Here is a 13,196-nt window from a genome sequence, read left to right as displayed (position 1 = left end):
GCAGTAATGCAAGTAATCTTCACTATTACACTTAGCAACAAGTCCCCTGAAAGACATCTGTTTTCCCTAAATATTTTGTTCCCCTTTCAAGTCTGGTACAGATAAGTAACTGATCAGCTAGAAAGTAGAGCCAGTGGTGGGAATCTTCCTCACAGAGCCAGGAGCCACCAAGTCTGCAAACTGAAAAAGAAGAGTAGAGGGAAAGTGAGGTAGTTATGAAGAAAATGGGGATGGAGGGAAGATGCACTGCACATTTCTTTGCCCTGCACATTGCCCTTTAGCAAAAGAAGGAGGGGGGGGGGGGCATGAAGTACAGGAGACATGGCTTCCAATAACTGCTGTTGTGGAGCATTTATGTGCCAGGCACCGTGCTACATACTTTAAATATATATGCTCATTTTTGCTTAGAATCATCAAATGAGACAAAATCTCCTTATTTGACAGATGAAATAGCTGGAGAGGTTAAGTGACTGCCCATGTGGTGGACAAAGGTAGTATTAAAAAGCAGTCTGAGGCTCTGAAAGACAAACACCGTATGATCTCACTCATATGTGGAATATAAACCAACACATGGACAGAGAAAACTGTATTGTGGTTACCAGGGGCAATGGGAGTAGGGGGTGGGCACAAGGGGTGAAGGGAGACATGTATATGGTGATCAACAAACAAAAATATACAACCAAAATTTCACAGGTATAAACTATTAAGACATCAATAAAATAAATTAAAAAAAAAACAGCAGTCAGGCTCTAAAGCTGTTGGTCTTCACTGCAAGGTGATCCCCCTTTTTATTATTAACCATGCCTACTAAAGTTAAATGATTGAGTATAAGAAGTTAGCATTGGCTTATTTGCAAAACATTGAAAGAAACTGAGACACTTAACCAAACCTGCAAGTCAGGTTTCAGGCCTCATTTCAAAGGAAGATTACACCCCTTTCACCAAGTATAAAATAGCCCCCAGTGCAGCCCAACCTCCTCCCCATTACTAACTATAATTAAATCTCCTTATGCCACTTTTAGTTCTCAAGGCTTTTCTTACTCATGTCCTAGCTATTTGTTCCTGCTGCCCCATTTTCCTTCTTTTGTTCTTGGGCTACTACCTTCCCCCCCCCCCCCCCGCAAAGCCCCAGTAGATAGTTGTATGTCATAGCTGCACATCCTTCTAGTTGCTGTATGTGGGACGCAGCCTCAGCATGGCCAGAGAAGTGGTGTGTCAGTGCACGCCCGGGATCCGAACCCGGGCCGCCAGCAGCGGAGCGCACGCACTTAACCGCTAAGCCGTGGGGCCGGCCCTTGGGCTACTACCTTGAACCACATCTTAATTGTGTCCTCATGGGCCAGACCCCGCTCTGATGCTGCTCCAATGGGTTTCAGCAGAGGACACTACCTGGGCTCCCTTCTGGTCTCCATCAAGATTCTCTGAGGGTTCCAGAGTCTGAAGCCAGTCATCCAGGAGGTCATCCAAAGGAGTGAAATCCATTTAAGAGACTCTCCATTCCCTGCCTAGGAAGGCAGCAGAGTCAGAGGAACACACACCTCCTTCAGACTCCCTTTTCAACCAGTGAAAGCTAAACGTCTGCAAAGTGGGGAGAGGTAGGGCTCAGTCCACCACTCACAGAAGGAACCAGGAATAATGCACACACCCCTCAGCCTCCCTCCCTGCAGAGGCTGGCTAGGGGGGTCCCAGGAATGTAGGGCTCTTCTCCACTGCCTGATCTGGGCATCCCAAGAGCAACAGCTGTACCTCCTGTTCTTGTTTGGCATTTGAGGGTGAAGTCCTGGCTGTCACTGTGCTCTGGCAATGACAAATATGTGTTAGACTGAGGTCAAGGTGAAGGGGCACAACACACTGCTTCATCACAATGAATCAGGAGACTCGTTAGGGAATTCCTTGAGAATGAGGTAGGATCAATGCCATCAATCCAACAGAAAAACCAAATCTTCAGATCATATTAAACACCAAACTTCCTAATTCCCTAATATTCTTTCTTCTGGGAAGGATAAATTAGATATTCCAACTCCCTCAGAAGTCAAGATAGATATATAAGACAGTATTTGATATCCCTTTAAAATGCATTCTACCTTTTCATATATTTAGTTTGAAGGTATGCATGTAAACTTACATGTAATTAGGCAAATATGTTGCAGTTAGCCAAGTCAGCTGGCGGCGTGAGATAAAAATGGTTAGAAGGAAAAAACTTCATTAGCAAACATGGATAAAGCTTTAAAAAGTCTTAAGGGCCAAGTATATGGCTTCTTCTATTTGAAAAAATCTTGGAAACTTATTTTGGGGGCTAAATTGCAGGAGAATTAGTTTTATTATTTTTTTGTGAGGAAGATCAGCCCTAAGCTAGCATCCATGCTAATCCTCCTCTTTTTGCTAAGGAAGACCAGCTCTGAGCTAACATCTATTGCCAATCCTCCTCCTTTTTTTCCCCATAGCCCCAGTAGATAGTTGTATGTCATAGTTGCACATCCTTCTAGTTGCTGTATGTGGCACGTGGCCTCAGCATGGCCGGAGAAGCGGTGCGTCGGTGCGCGCCCGGGACCCGAACCTGGGCTGCCAGTAGTGGAGCGTGTACACTTAACCGCTAAGCCACACGGCCGGCCCAGCAGGATAATTCGTATTAGTAATGCTGCAACTTTGTGAGAGCACTCAGATTCTAGTATCTTTCCATCACCTGACATTGAACCAAAGCTGCTTGGTTGATGCTCTTGTTGTGACCACTCACAACTGCACTCACTTGAGGACCTGCTGCAGAAAGCACTGGTAACCAGGTGTCCACTTGCCATAATCTATCTGCTTTTGCCGCCGTTGTAGGACGATTTCATCTGTCTCTACCTCCCACCTGCAAGGAAGTATACAGTGACCCCATGGAGTGTGATTATAATCATCAAAACAGAAGCCAACTCATCCCACACTCCCTTAATCCCCAGCCTGATTTTCGAACTCACCTGGCATGGCAGGGATCTGTGCTGATTCCCACATTCACCATCTCTATCCCAGAGGACAAAGATTCTTCACACCCCTTCTTTCTCAGGAAGCAAATTCCACAGATGAAAAGGGTAAAACCCAGCTGACTACACTGCACCTCTCAGCCACTACCACCACCAAGATCCTGACACCAAATAAAGGTTGTATTTCTGATTTTCTGTTTCTCAAAGATAAAGGTTGCACTTCTAATTTGTTTCTTAAAATTTGATCTGCAAGCCATCTGCATGAGTAGCCCCTGGGGGCCTTGATAATTCCTAGGCCCCACTCTAGACCCGTTGAATCATAATTTTGAGGGTCTGCATTTTAAAGAGCTTCCAAGGTTATTTTAAACATTTTTTATTACAGAAAATTTCAAATATACAGAGAAGTAAAGAGAATAGTATAATGCCTTGCTACTCAAAGTATGGTCCCAGGACCAGCTGCATCAGCAGCAGCTGGGAGCTTGTTAGAAGCGTAAAATCTTGGGCAGCAACCCAGACCTACTGAATCAGAACCTGCATTTTAACAAGATCCCCAAGGGATTAGTATGGACATTAAACTTTGAGAGCACTGATATAATGGACCCCTCAGTTACCCATCACTCAATATTCATGGCCAATTTTGTTTCATCTATCCCCACCACCACTTCCATGGGATCATTTAAAAGCAAATCTCCGGGGCTGGCTTGGTTGCGCAGCGGTTAAGTGCGTGCGCTCTTCTTCGGTGGCCCAAAGTTTCGCAGGTTCGGATCCTGGGCGCGCACCGACTCACCGCTTGTCCAGCCATGCTATGGCGGCATCCCAGATAAAGTAGAGGAAGATGGGCATGGATGTGTAGCCCAGGACCAATCTTCCTCAGCAAAAAGAGGAGGATTGGCATTGGATGTTAGCTCAGGGCTGATCTTCCTCTCACACACACAAAAATAAAATAAAAGCAAATCTTGAAGATTAAGAATAAATTCTTAATATCACCTAGTCAATGTTCAAATTTCCATAAACAACCAAAGTTTAGGATCCTTTGGACTGTGATAAGGATTATGCTGAGATGATTCAACTCTCCTACTTTCCCTGAAGAATGAATTTCCTTTGCCCCACGTAACCTAGCATCTCAGAGATGCTGCACGCTAAAAGGGACACTGAACAAGGAAAGCTCTTGGAAGGGGCCAATGCCGCTCAGCATACGTACACACACCTGTATCGCCTCAACGTCTGCCACACCAGGGGCAAATGCTGCCTCTCCAGCGGAAGGCTAGCAAAATTAAGAGGGAAAGGTCCACTTAACGACAAGAGAAAGCAGCAAGGAAAAAGAAATGTTTAACACCTTCCCACCGAAATCAATTATCTCCAGGTGTTATCCTAACGAGTGGTCGTCGGGGGCGAGGTGCAATTTAAATCTCCCGGGGTTGGAGGGGCTGAGGGAAGGGAGAGCTCAGGAAGGGCGTGGCGATTGGCCAGAGGGAGAGCCAATGGTGCGCCAGGGCTCCTTGAGGGGCGGAGCTTACCTAGCCGCCTGCCGAACGCTGGTGGACCAATCGGCATCCTGCTCTGGCTGAGGGGCGGGGCAAATCTTGGTCCCCGACAGAGCAAATTCACGCCCCGGGTGATGTATGAGACAAACGATTGGCCGGGGTAGGGGCGGGGGGCGCGGGTCGGGGCGGGCGCGCGGAGATTGGCTGACGCAGCTTAGAGGCGAGCGGGATAGGTTATTCCGAGGGTAGAAGGTTTGAATGGTTAAGGCTTGTAGCTGTTGATATTCTCGCACCGAAGCTGTAATTTCGGCTCTGCGGAGAGAAGCGGCAAAGCGTGACCTTGGCCTATCCAGTCGAGAAGCAGAATTGTAGTCTAGTTAATTGCCGCCTTTCCCCAGATTTCCTTTAATTTTGCTCGAGTCTTCGCTTGTGTCTGATCTCCACCCACGCCCTTTCTCCTGGAGGTGAGTCTCAGACTCAAACCCGAGGTAAGCCCGGAGCCATCTCCGCCACGGAATCACCGAGACCCCATGGTCCCCTCAGGGTCCAGTCCCGGCCCCGCAAACGGAAGTTCGGGAGACCTAATAGGCATTGTCGCGAGTCAGGAGACGTGAATTCCTTCTGGTCAGGAGTCACGAGCTGTGTGGCCCGGAACAAGTCGAAGACCCTCTTTTTATTCCCTCTTTAGGGTCCTGAGGTTGCCTTTCGGTAAGTTCAGGTTCCAACGGAAAGGCCAAGCCTCTTTGGGCAAGTGGGATTTAACCATCAAGCCAAGTTATGATTCACCGTTTGGGGATGCCCCTCCTCCATTACTGATCCGCTTGGCTGCTGCTGGGAAGGGTGGTGGAGGTTGTGAAAGCTGGCCAGTATAGACGACGTTCGCCTCTTAGCTAGGTTTTATTTTTTTTCTCAGGGAGAGCTCGGAGACCATGTCTGCAGAACTCTTCTCATTCACAAGAGAGGCAGGAAGCCCTGGCTCAGGACCTAGTTTTAGGTCCAGTCAGAGGAAGATATTAAATCTGCTCCTGGAGAGAGACACTTCCTTTACCGTCTGTCCAGATCTCCCTAGGACTCCAGTGGACAAACTCTTTGGTGATTCTGCAAACCTAAGCATTTTGTCTGGGTAAAGCTTTTCTTTTCATGCCTTATCTCCTTTGCTTTTCTAAACAATTTTTAGATTTTGGTTTTGTTTTTTAATTATGCAGGCTCAAAGATGAGGGTTTAAGTCTCAGCTTTGCCCTTGACTAACTGTGTGACCCTTTTGAATCTCTTTTCTGTGACATAGAAATAATAATACCATCCTATCTTAGGAGAATCTTGTGAGAATCAAACGATGTGATGTCTGGGAAAAGTCTTTGAAAACTCTTGCATTATATGAATTGGTCACTTTAGTAGTATTAATATTAGTGTTACTGTTATTGTACTTTAAATTTTGGTTATGCCATGCCCTGACGCCTCTGCTAGCAGAGTTGGAGAGTTAATGGACCTGAGAAGTACTTAGCGACCCCAGGGAGAAGTCAAACCTATGTACTCTCCGTGCACAGGGCAGAAGAGGTGGGGTCAAGACTTACCTTGGCCAGTGAACTTTGGTCCTTAATTTAAAAAATTATCCTGTCTCAGTATGTTGGTGAGGAGAAAATGAAGTACAGATTATTGGAGTAGAGAAAAGGTGGGAGATTTTTCTCAGCCTGGTCTGAGATATTTCCAAAAATCAATTAGATTTATTTGGACACTGTTTGGATTATGTGATAGTCATCGAGAGACATTTCAAAAGAAGAGGATAACATGATCTTTGTCTTTTAAGGATATTACGACCTAATGGGAATCTTGATGTACTATTATGTCTCAACAGAGAAACTCCAAAACGTTGCCTTGATCTTTCGAATCTTAGCAGTGGGGAGATGTCTGCCATTCAGCTTACCACTTCTGCAGACTGTGATGAAACTGGTAGGGAGAAGGGCGGTAAAGGCTTCAAGGGAGAGAATAACTTTTAAGGGAGAGGACAGGATAGAAGAATAGAGATGGAAGGTGATAAAAGTAGGTAGCGAGACTTGAAGTTGGAATTCTTTGGGTACCTAGAGGATTTTTGAGGAGAATGATTAAGCCAACGGGAAGAGAAAGATAACACTAATAGGAGCCACTTTGCATTTGAAAAAGTTAGGAAGGCATATTTTGTTGACTGATTGATTGTGAGAATGAAAGTAGTAGTTAAGATGAAAGGTTTTATGCCCTAGTCTAATGTCCTCAGAGACAAAGAAACCAACATAAAGAAAAACTTTGTCAACTAATTCTTATCGGTTTTTATAAAGTCTGTGCCTAAAAAGAATATGTTTTACTAGTCAACCATTTTAGTATTTGTTCTAATTTCAGATTTACTGAGTGATAAGCTTTCTTTTCTACTCATGAAAAAAATCTCTGTAGGTTAACATAGTGCACTGCTTCCCGGCATTTCTTCTTTCAGTGACACATGTAAATTCTTAAATTTCCTTGAACGTGTACCTTGTACTATGAAATTGGTACCTAACAAGATACTTTGTGTTGTAACGGTCAGCTTTTGAAAATAATATGGCTTACTGATAATGAAGAAAATCAGAAGGAAAGACAAGATGCTTGGACAAAAATAACTCTTCATATCTGTTTGCAGGTCACTTGAAATCTTCAGGACCTCAGGAAATACAATTAGCTGGGATGTAAGTTCTTTTGCTAAATGAACCCCATGCTGAACACTGGCACAGGGATTTTATCCTATGCAGACTCTGCAGAGTATAGAATGTGTCCCTTTGGTTATAAGTGGGCCTGGAGGCCTAGATCCTTCCCTTGAAAGGTTTTTAAGTTTCCTAGATCTAAATAGTGTTGCGAAGATGAAAGCTACTCATTTTAACCATCACACACAATCAGTATTATCTTTAAAAATGGAGGAAAATGGTATACTGCATTTAGGCATATGCTGTTATCTGCATGTGAGTAGTGCTATATCTTAGTGGTTAAAGGTGCAGAGTGTAGGCTCTGGAATCAGAGTGTCTGGATTCCAGTGGCTTATTACTTTACCAGCTGTGGCTCTGACAAGTTTCTTAACTTCATTGGACCTCAGTTTCTTTATTCATAATAAAGAAGTAATAATAAAGAGATAATAGCACTTCTCATAAACAGCCATTGTAAGGAAATTTAATCCTTAGCACATACCAAGCATTTAATAATGTTTATTATTACTCATGAGGATTCTTTGTTGGAGATCTTAAAATGTTCAGTCAGGGAATACTCAGAGAATGAAAAGGGATTTTAATTCAACTTCTTAACTTAACTTCTTAAACTCGTTGTAAGTTTTCCATTTGACTGTTTTAATCTTTTTAGAACTTTATCCTTCGATGTTTAGGTGAATTAGGTGCCACTTTAGTGCATGAGGGAAGGCTTTCCATGACTATTTTTATCAATACATGTGAAAATTTCACTTTGTATTGCTTGTATTTTCTTGGAATTGTTTAAAATGTCCTAACCCACGCAGATGAAATCCTGGGAGGGAGGATAGAAATTCATAAAAAATAAATATTAGCTCCCAATAGTCAATGCTGGAAAACTACTAAGTTGTAAATTGTGTCTACATAAGATATAGGACAAACTCATTATCTTTGATGCATATCTATATATATATATGGTTATGTAATATATTGTTATGTCACCCAATATCTTGATATTTACCACAGAAAGCACCCTATGTATTGTTATTGGAAGAGACATAGCTAGGTATAGGGCTCCTAGAATGGAGGAAAGGAAAAGTTGAGATGCCCCAAGCCACTGAAGAATAACCAAATAGTATTTGGGGCTTAACTGACTGGCAGTTTTTTTGATCTACAGGAATCATCACCAGCACCTTATAAAATGCAGTCCAGTGAGTAGTTCCTCTTTCTTGGGTTTGGGTTTGTGTCTCAGTTGGGATGCAGAGGCTTTCCAGCTCACCTGTGGCTTGAGGATGCTGGATGTTCTCAGAAAACAATCTCTTGTAGGCTCAGCTGCTTTGTAGTACTCCGAATGCTTTGGACCATGGCAAAAGGAAGAAAGATGCAATATGTGGCTCATCTACAAATAAAGAAAATGTGAGTGTTTAATGGAAACCTAGATATATTAGCAGTTTTCTTCATTTGAGTGGAGCAGCTCATCAGTATCATTATGAGACCTAGAGCTGTTTATGCCTCAGTACGCTAGACAAGCAAACTGTATCACTATAGGAAAAAAATTCTTTATGGTTTGTTTTGTTTTTTCTCTTTAAGGTTTGACCCTAGGACAAAAACCTAGCTCCAAGTCTTCTACAGCAGGTCATTATTGCTCATGTTCAGTTGATTGGTTTAAGGACAAAAATTTCTGTTACTATAGTGTAAGGAATTTGGAGATAAATTCCTTTTTTTAAAAACAGAGAGGGATAATGCACATAACTTGTTCACATACTCTCTGCATGGCTTCACATACAAGTCTAGATTTCTTAGTTTCTTTCTATTTCCCCCTTAGCCTAGTTTCTTAGACCCTATTCTAAGAAAGCTGTGGTCGCTTTTGGCTAAGCCTCAGGCCCTCCTTCAGAGCCTAATCGTTAAAATAATTCTCTAACTAATCCCTTCAACTAATCCCCTTTTCTAGCCATCTTTTTCTTTTCCCTGCCTTCCATCCTTTCCCCCCAGGTCAGTATCTATAAAAGATAGCTACTGTTCTTTTCTCACATTGACTAAGTTATGCCCATGTTTTTGGCTGTTCTTTTTTTGTGTGTGTGAGGAAGATCCGCCCTGAGCTAACATCTGCCAATCCTCCTCTTTTTTGCTGAGGAAGACTGGCCCTGGGCTAACATCCATGCCCATCTTCCTCTACTTTATATGTGACGCCGCCACAGCATGGCTTGACAAGCCGTGCGTCGGGGCGTGCCAGGGATCCGAACCGGCGAACCCTGGGCCGCCACAGCGGAATGCGCGCACTCAACTGCTTGTGCCACTGGGCTGGCCCCTGGCTGTCCTAATCAGCTGTTTCTTGATTTAATACTGTCTTTCTAATCTCCCTTTAAAATCACTTTTTAAAAATCGCCCCATCCTGTCCCCAGTCAGGTCCCTTTTTGCTCCATTCCTTTTACTTATAATCATAAAATTGGTATCCTCCAAAGCAAATCTACATACCATACATCAAATCCAAACCATAATTTGTATTCTCAGGATATAGGGTCAACCTTGATTACCTTTAATGTGTTTCATGAGGGTTATTCATGGCTTCATCAGATGAAATGTTTTTGTCAGGGCCGGCTAGCCCGTCTCTTCCTCCAGCCAATGTAGTTTTTCTTATGCAGGAAAACAGTACTTTGCAGCCCTTGGAGTGGTGGGCACCCAGGAACCTGAAGTTTCAAGAGAGACCAGGGGTGCCTTATATGTCTCCCCTTTGTCTACTGGTGAGTCACTGGACAACGTCATCAAGGGTCAGCTGAAGTATCCTGGGGTATAGGATGGCAGATCTGGATTTATGACCCTTTGAATTTTTCTAAGCTGGCTTGAGTGAGAAAAGGAGTTGGAGAAGTAATGTTTGACCAGGGAAAGGAAGGAGACATATGTCCTCTGATCTTTTTATTTGTTTAAATGTAAGGAGGAGAAAAAATCCTTAGTCCTTTTCAAAAATTTCTTTGTTCTTTAAGTGTTCCCCCACCCCAATTTTAAAAGTACTGTGTGCCCATTGTGACAATGGTTTAAAAACATAGGAAAGTATAAAAAAGCAAATAGCTACCTCACAGAGAAAAACCACTATTAACATTTTACTTCATTTCTTCTCAATCTTTTAACTGTGTATATAGTTTAACAAAGTTGAGGTCATATCATATGTATAACTTTATATTCTGTTTTTTTTAAGTTAGTATTAAAACTCTTAGTAAACTTTATTTTTTAATGGATACTTTTATTCTAATAAATGGACCATAATTTATGTAAGTACTTCTTTATTGTTGGACACTTAATGGTGTCCAAATTTTTCTTTTATAAATAATGCTATTATGTAAGTTCTTGAGCATAAATCTTTGCCTACGTTTCAGATTTTTTTTCTTTAGGATTAGTACCAAGAATTATAATTACTGGGTTAAAGGGCACAAATGTTTTTAAGATTTTTGATACATATTGCCAAATTCATTTCCAGAAAACTTATAAGAATTTACGTTTTCACGAGCAATGCATAGCTCATTTGCATAAATGATTTGTTATCATTTTTAAAAAATTACTAATTGGGTAAAAAATTTTATTCTGCATTAAAAGTAATTAGTAGTGATTTCATGTGAATATTAGCCATATATATTTCCTCTAGTGAGTTATTGTGTGCTTTGTCCATTTAGCTACTAGAGTCTTAAGTTACCCAGGCACTTATTTGCTTTTTTTTTTTTTGGTGAGAAAGATTGTCCCTGAGCTAACATCTGTTGCCAGTCTTCCTCGTTTTGCTTGAGGAAGATTGTCACTGAGCTAACATCTGTGCCAGTCTTCCTCTATTTTGTATGTGGGATGCTGCCACAGCATGGCCTGATGAGCGGTGTGTAGGTCCGTGCCTGGGATCCAAACCCGTGACCCCTGGGCTGCCAAAGTGGAGCACGTGAACTTAACCACTATGCCACTGGGCTGGCTCCTCATTTGCTCTTAATAGACTGTGGACTCAAGATACTCCAGAGATTTGGATTCTAATCTCAATCCTATGGGAAAGCCATTTTAACATATCCCATCCTAAGTAGATAAAGTTGATTATACTTCAGATTTTTTATTTCTTGGAGGAAGGGAAGACTTGGAGCATGGTAAATTACTGGATGGTCTTTTGTGTGTGTGATTTTGTTTTTGTTTTTTGGATTTTTTTTGGTGAAGAAGATCAGCCCTGAGCTAACATCCATGCCAATCCTCCTCTTTTTGCTGAGGAAGACAGGCCCTGGGCTAACATCTGTGCCCATCTTCCTCCACTTTATATGGGACGCTGCCACAGCATGGCCTGACAAGTGGATCGGTGCGCGCCCAGGATCCGAACCCGGGCTGCCAGCAGCGGAGCGTGCGCACTTACCCGCTTCACCACGGGGCTGGCCCCTGATTTTGTTTTTTAATGTGCTAAAATATACATAACATAAAATTTACCATTTTAACCATTTTTAAGTGTACAATCCATGGACATTAAGTACATTCACAATGTTGAGCAACCGTCACCACTATCCGTTTCCAGAATTTTTTTGTTATTTGAAACAGAAGCTCTTTACCCATTAAACAATAATTGTCCCTTCCTTCCTCCCCCCAGCCCCTAGTAACCTCTAGTCTACTTTCTGTCTCTGTGAATTTGACTACTATAGGTACTTCATGTGAGTGGAATCATACAACATTTGTCGTTTTGTGTCTGGCTTATTTCACTTAGCATAATGTCTTCAAGGTTCATCTATGTCATAGCATATATCAGAATTTCATTCCTTTTTATGGCTGAATAATATTCCATTGTATGTATATACCACATTTTGTTTATCCATTAATTGGTTGATAGACATTTGAGTTGTTTCCATCTTTTGGTTATTGTGAATACAGCTGCTGTGAACATTAGTATACAAATAGGTGTTCAAATCCCTGCTTTCAATTCTGTGGGGTATATACCTGGAAGTGGAATTGCTGGATTATATGGGAATTTTATGTTTAATTTTTTGGAGAACTGTCATACTGTTATCCCTAGTGGCTGCACCCTTTGACATTTCCCACAGCAATTCACAAGAGTTCCAATTTCTCCATGTCCTTACCAACACTTGTTATTTTCTGGGTTTTGTTTTGTTTTTATAACAGCTATTCTAATGGATATGAAGTGGTATCTCATTCTGGTTTTGATTTGCATTTCTCTAGTGACTGGTTTGCTGGTCTAGTGATTAAGATATGGCATTCTCATGGCTGCGCCCGGGTTTGTTTCTTGGTCAGGGAACCACACCACCCGATTGTTGGTAGTCATGCTGTGGCGGCTGCATGTTGCTGTGATGCTAAAAGCTATGCCACCAGTATTTCAAATACCAGCAGGGTCACCTGTGGTGGACAGGTTTGAGCAGAGCTTCCAGACTAAGACAGACTAGGAAGAAGGATCTAGCTACTCACTTCCGAAAAAATTGGCCATGAAAACCCTATGAGTAGCAGCAGAGCATTGCTGGATCTAGCGCCTGAAGATGAGAGGATGGTGCAAAAAGATAGGGCAAGGTTCTGCTCTGCTATACACAGGATCACTAGGAGTTGGAATCAACTCAATGGCACTAACAACAACAAAATGAACACTAGTTATGTGTCCATCTTTTCATGTGCTAGTTGGCCATTTGTATATCATCTTTGGAGAAATGTCTATTCAAGTCCTGTTTGTTTCTGTTGTTGCGTTGTAGGAATTCTTTATATATTCTTGATATTAAGTCCTTGTCAGATATATGATTTGCTAATATTTTCTCCCATTCTGAGGCTTGCCTTTTCACTTTCTTGGTAGTATTCTTTGATGCAGAAATGTTTTTTTTTTTTTTTTTTTTTTTTTTTTTTTTTTTTTTTTTTTTTTTTTGTGAGGAGATCAGCCCTGAGCTAACATCCGCCAATCCTCCTCCTTTTTTTGCTGAGGAAGACGGCCCTGGGCTAACATCCGTGCCCATCCTCCTCCACTTTATATGGGACGCCGCCACAGCATGGCTTACCAAGCAGTGCGTCGGTGCGCGCCCGGGATCCGAACCAGCGAACCCCGGGCCACCGCAGCGGAGCGCGCGCACTTAACCGCTT

General features: G+C 42.4%; 1 protein-coding gene and 1 pseudogene across 6 annotated transcripts in view; one reads left to right on the top strand and one right to left on the bottom strand.

Annotated features, from left to right (window-relative positions):
* Positions 1-66: 66 nt before the first annotated feature.
* LOC131405984 (oocyte-specific histone RNA stem-loop-binding protein 2-like) lies at positions 67-3,052 on the bottom strand (annotated as a pseudogene).
* A 1,666-nt stretch (positions 3,053-4,718) lies between these two features.
* Positions 4,719-13,196, top strand: part of CDC25C (cell division cycle 25C) — a 28,857-nt gene continuing 20,379 nt past the window's right edge. For 4 of the 6 annotated variants that reach the window (XM_058541200.1, XM_058541218.1, XM_058541177.1 and 1 more), the window contains exons 1-7: positions 4,719-4,907; positions 5,357-5,566; positions 6,296-6,390; positions 7,088-7,133; positions 8,296-8,329; positions 8,445-8,534; positions 9,761-9,859. In XM_058541200.1, the coding sequence (XP_058397183.1) occupies positions 5,373-5,566; positions 6,296-6,390; positions 7,088-7,133; positions 8,296-8,329; positions 8,445-8,534; positions 9,761-9,859 (558 nt within the window). In that variant the 5' untranslated portion in view covers positions 4,719-4,907; positions 5,357-5,372. The other 2 variants (XM_058541188.1, XM_058541191.1) reach the window with 2 other exon arrangements.

The sequence above is a fragment of the Diceros bicornis genome, chromosome 1 (assembly GCF_020826845.1).
Source record: "Diceros bicornis minor isolate mBicDic1 chromosome 1, mDicBic1.mat.cur, whole genome shotgun sequence".
Classification (NCBI taxonomy): Eukaryota; Metazoa; Chordata; class Mammalia; order Perissodactyla; family Rhinocerotidae; genus Diceros; species Diceros bicornis.
This window is presented reverse-complemented; position numbering and strand designations above follow the sequence as displayed.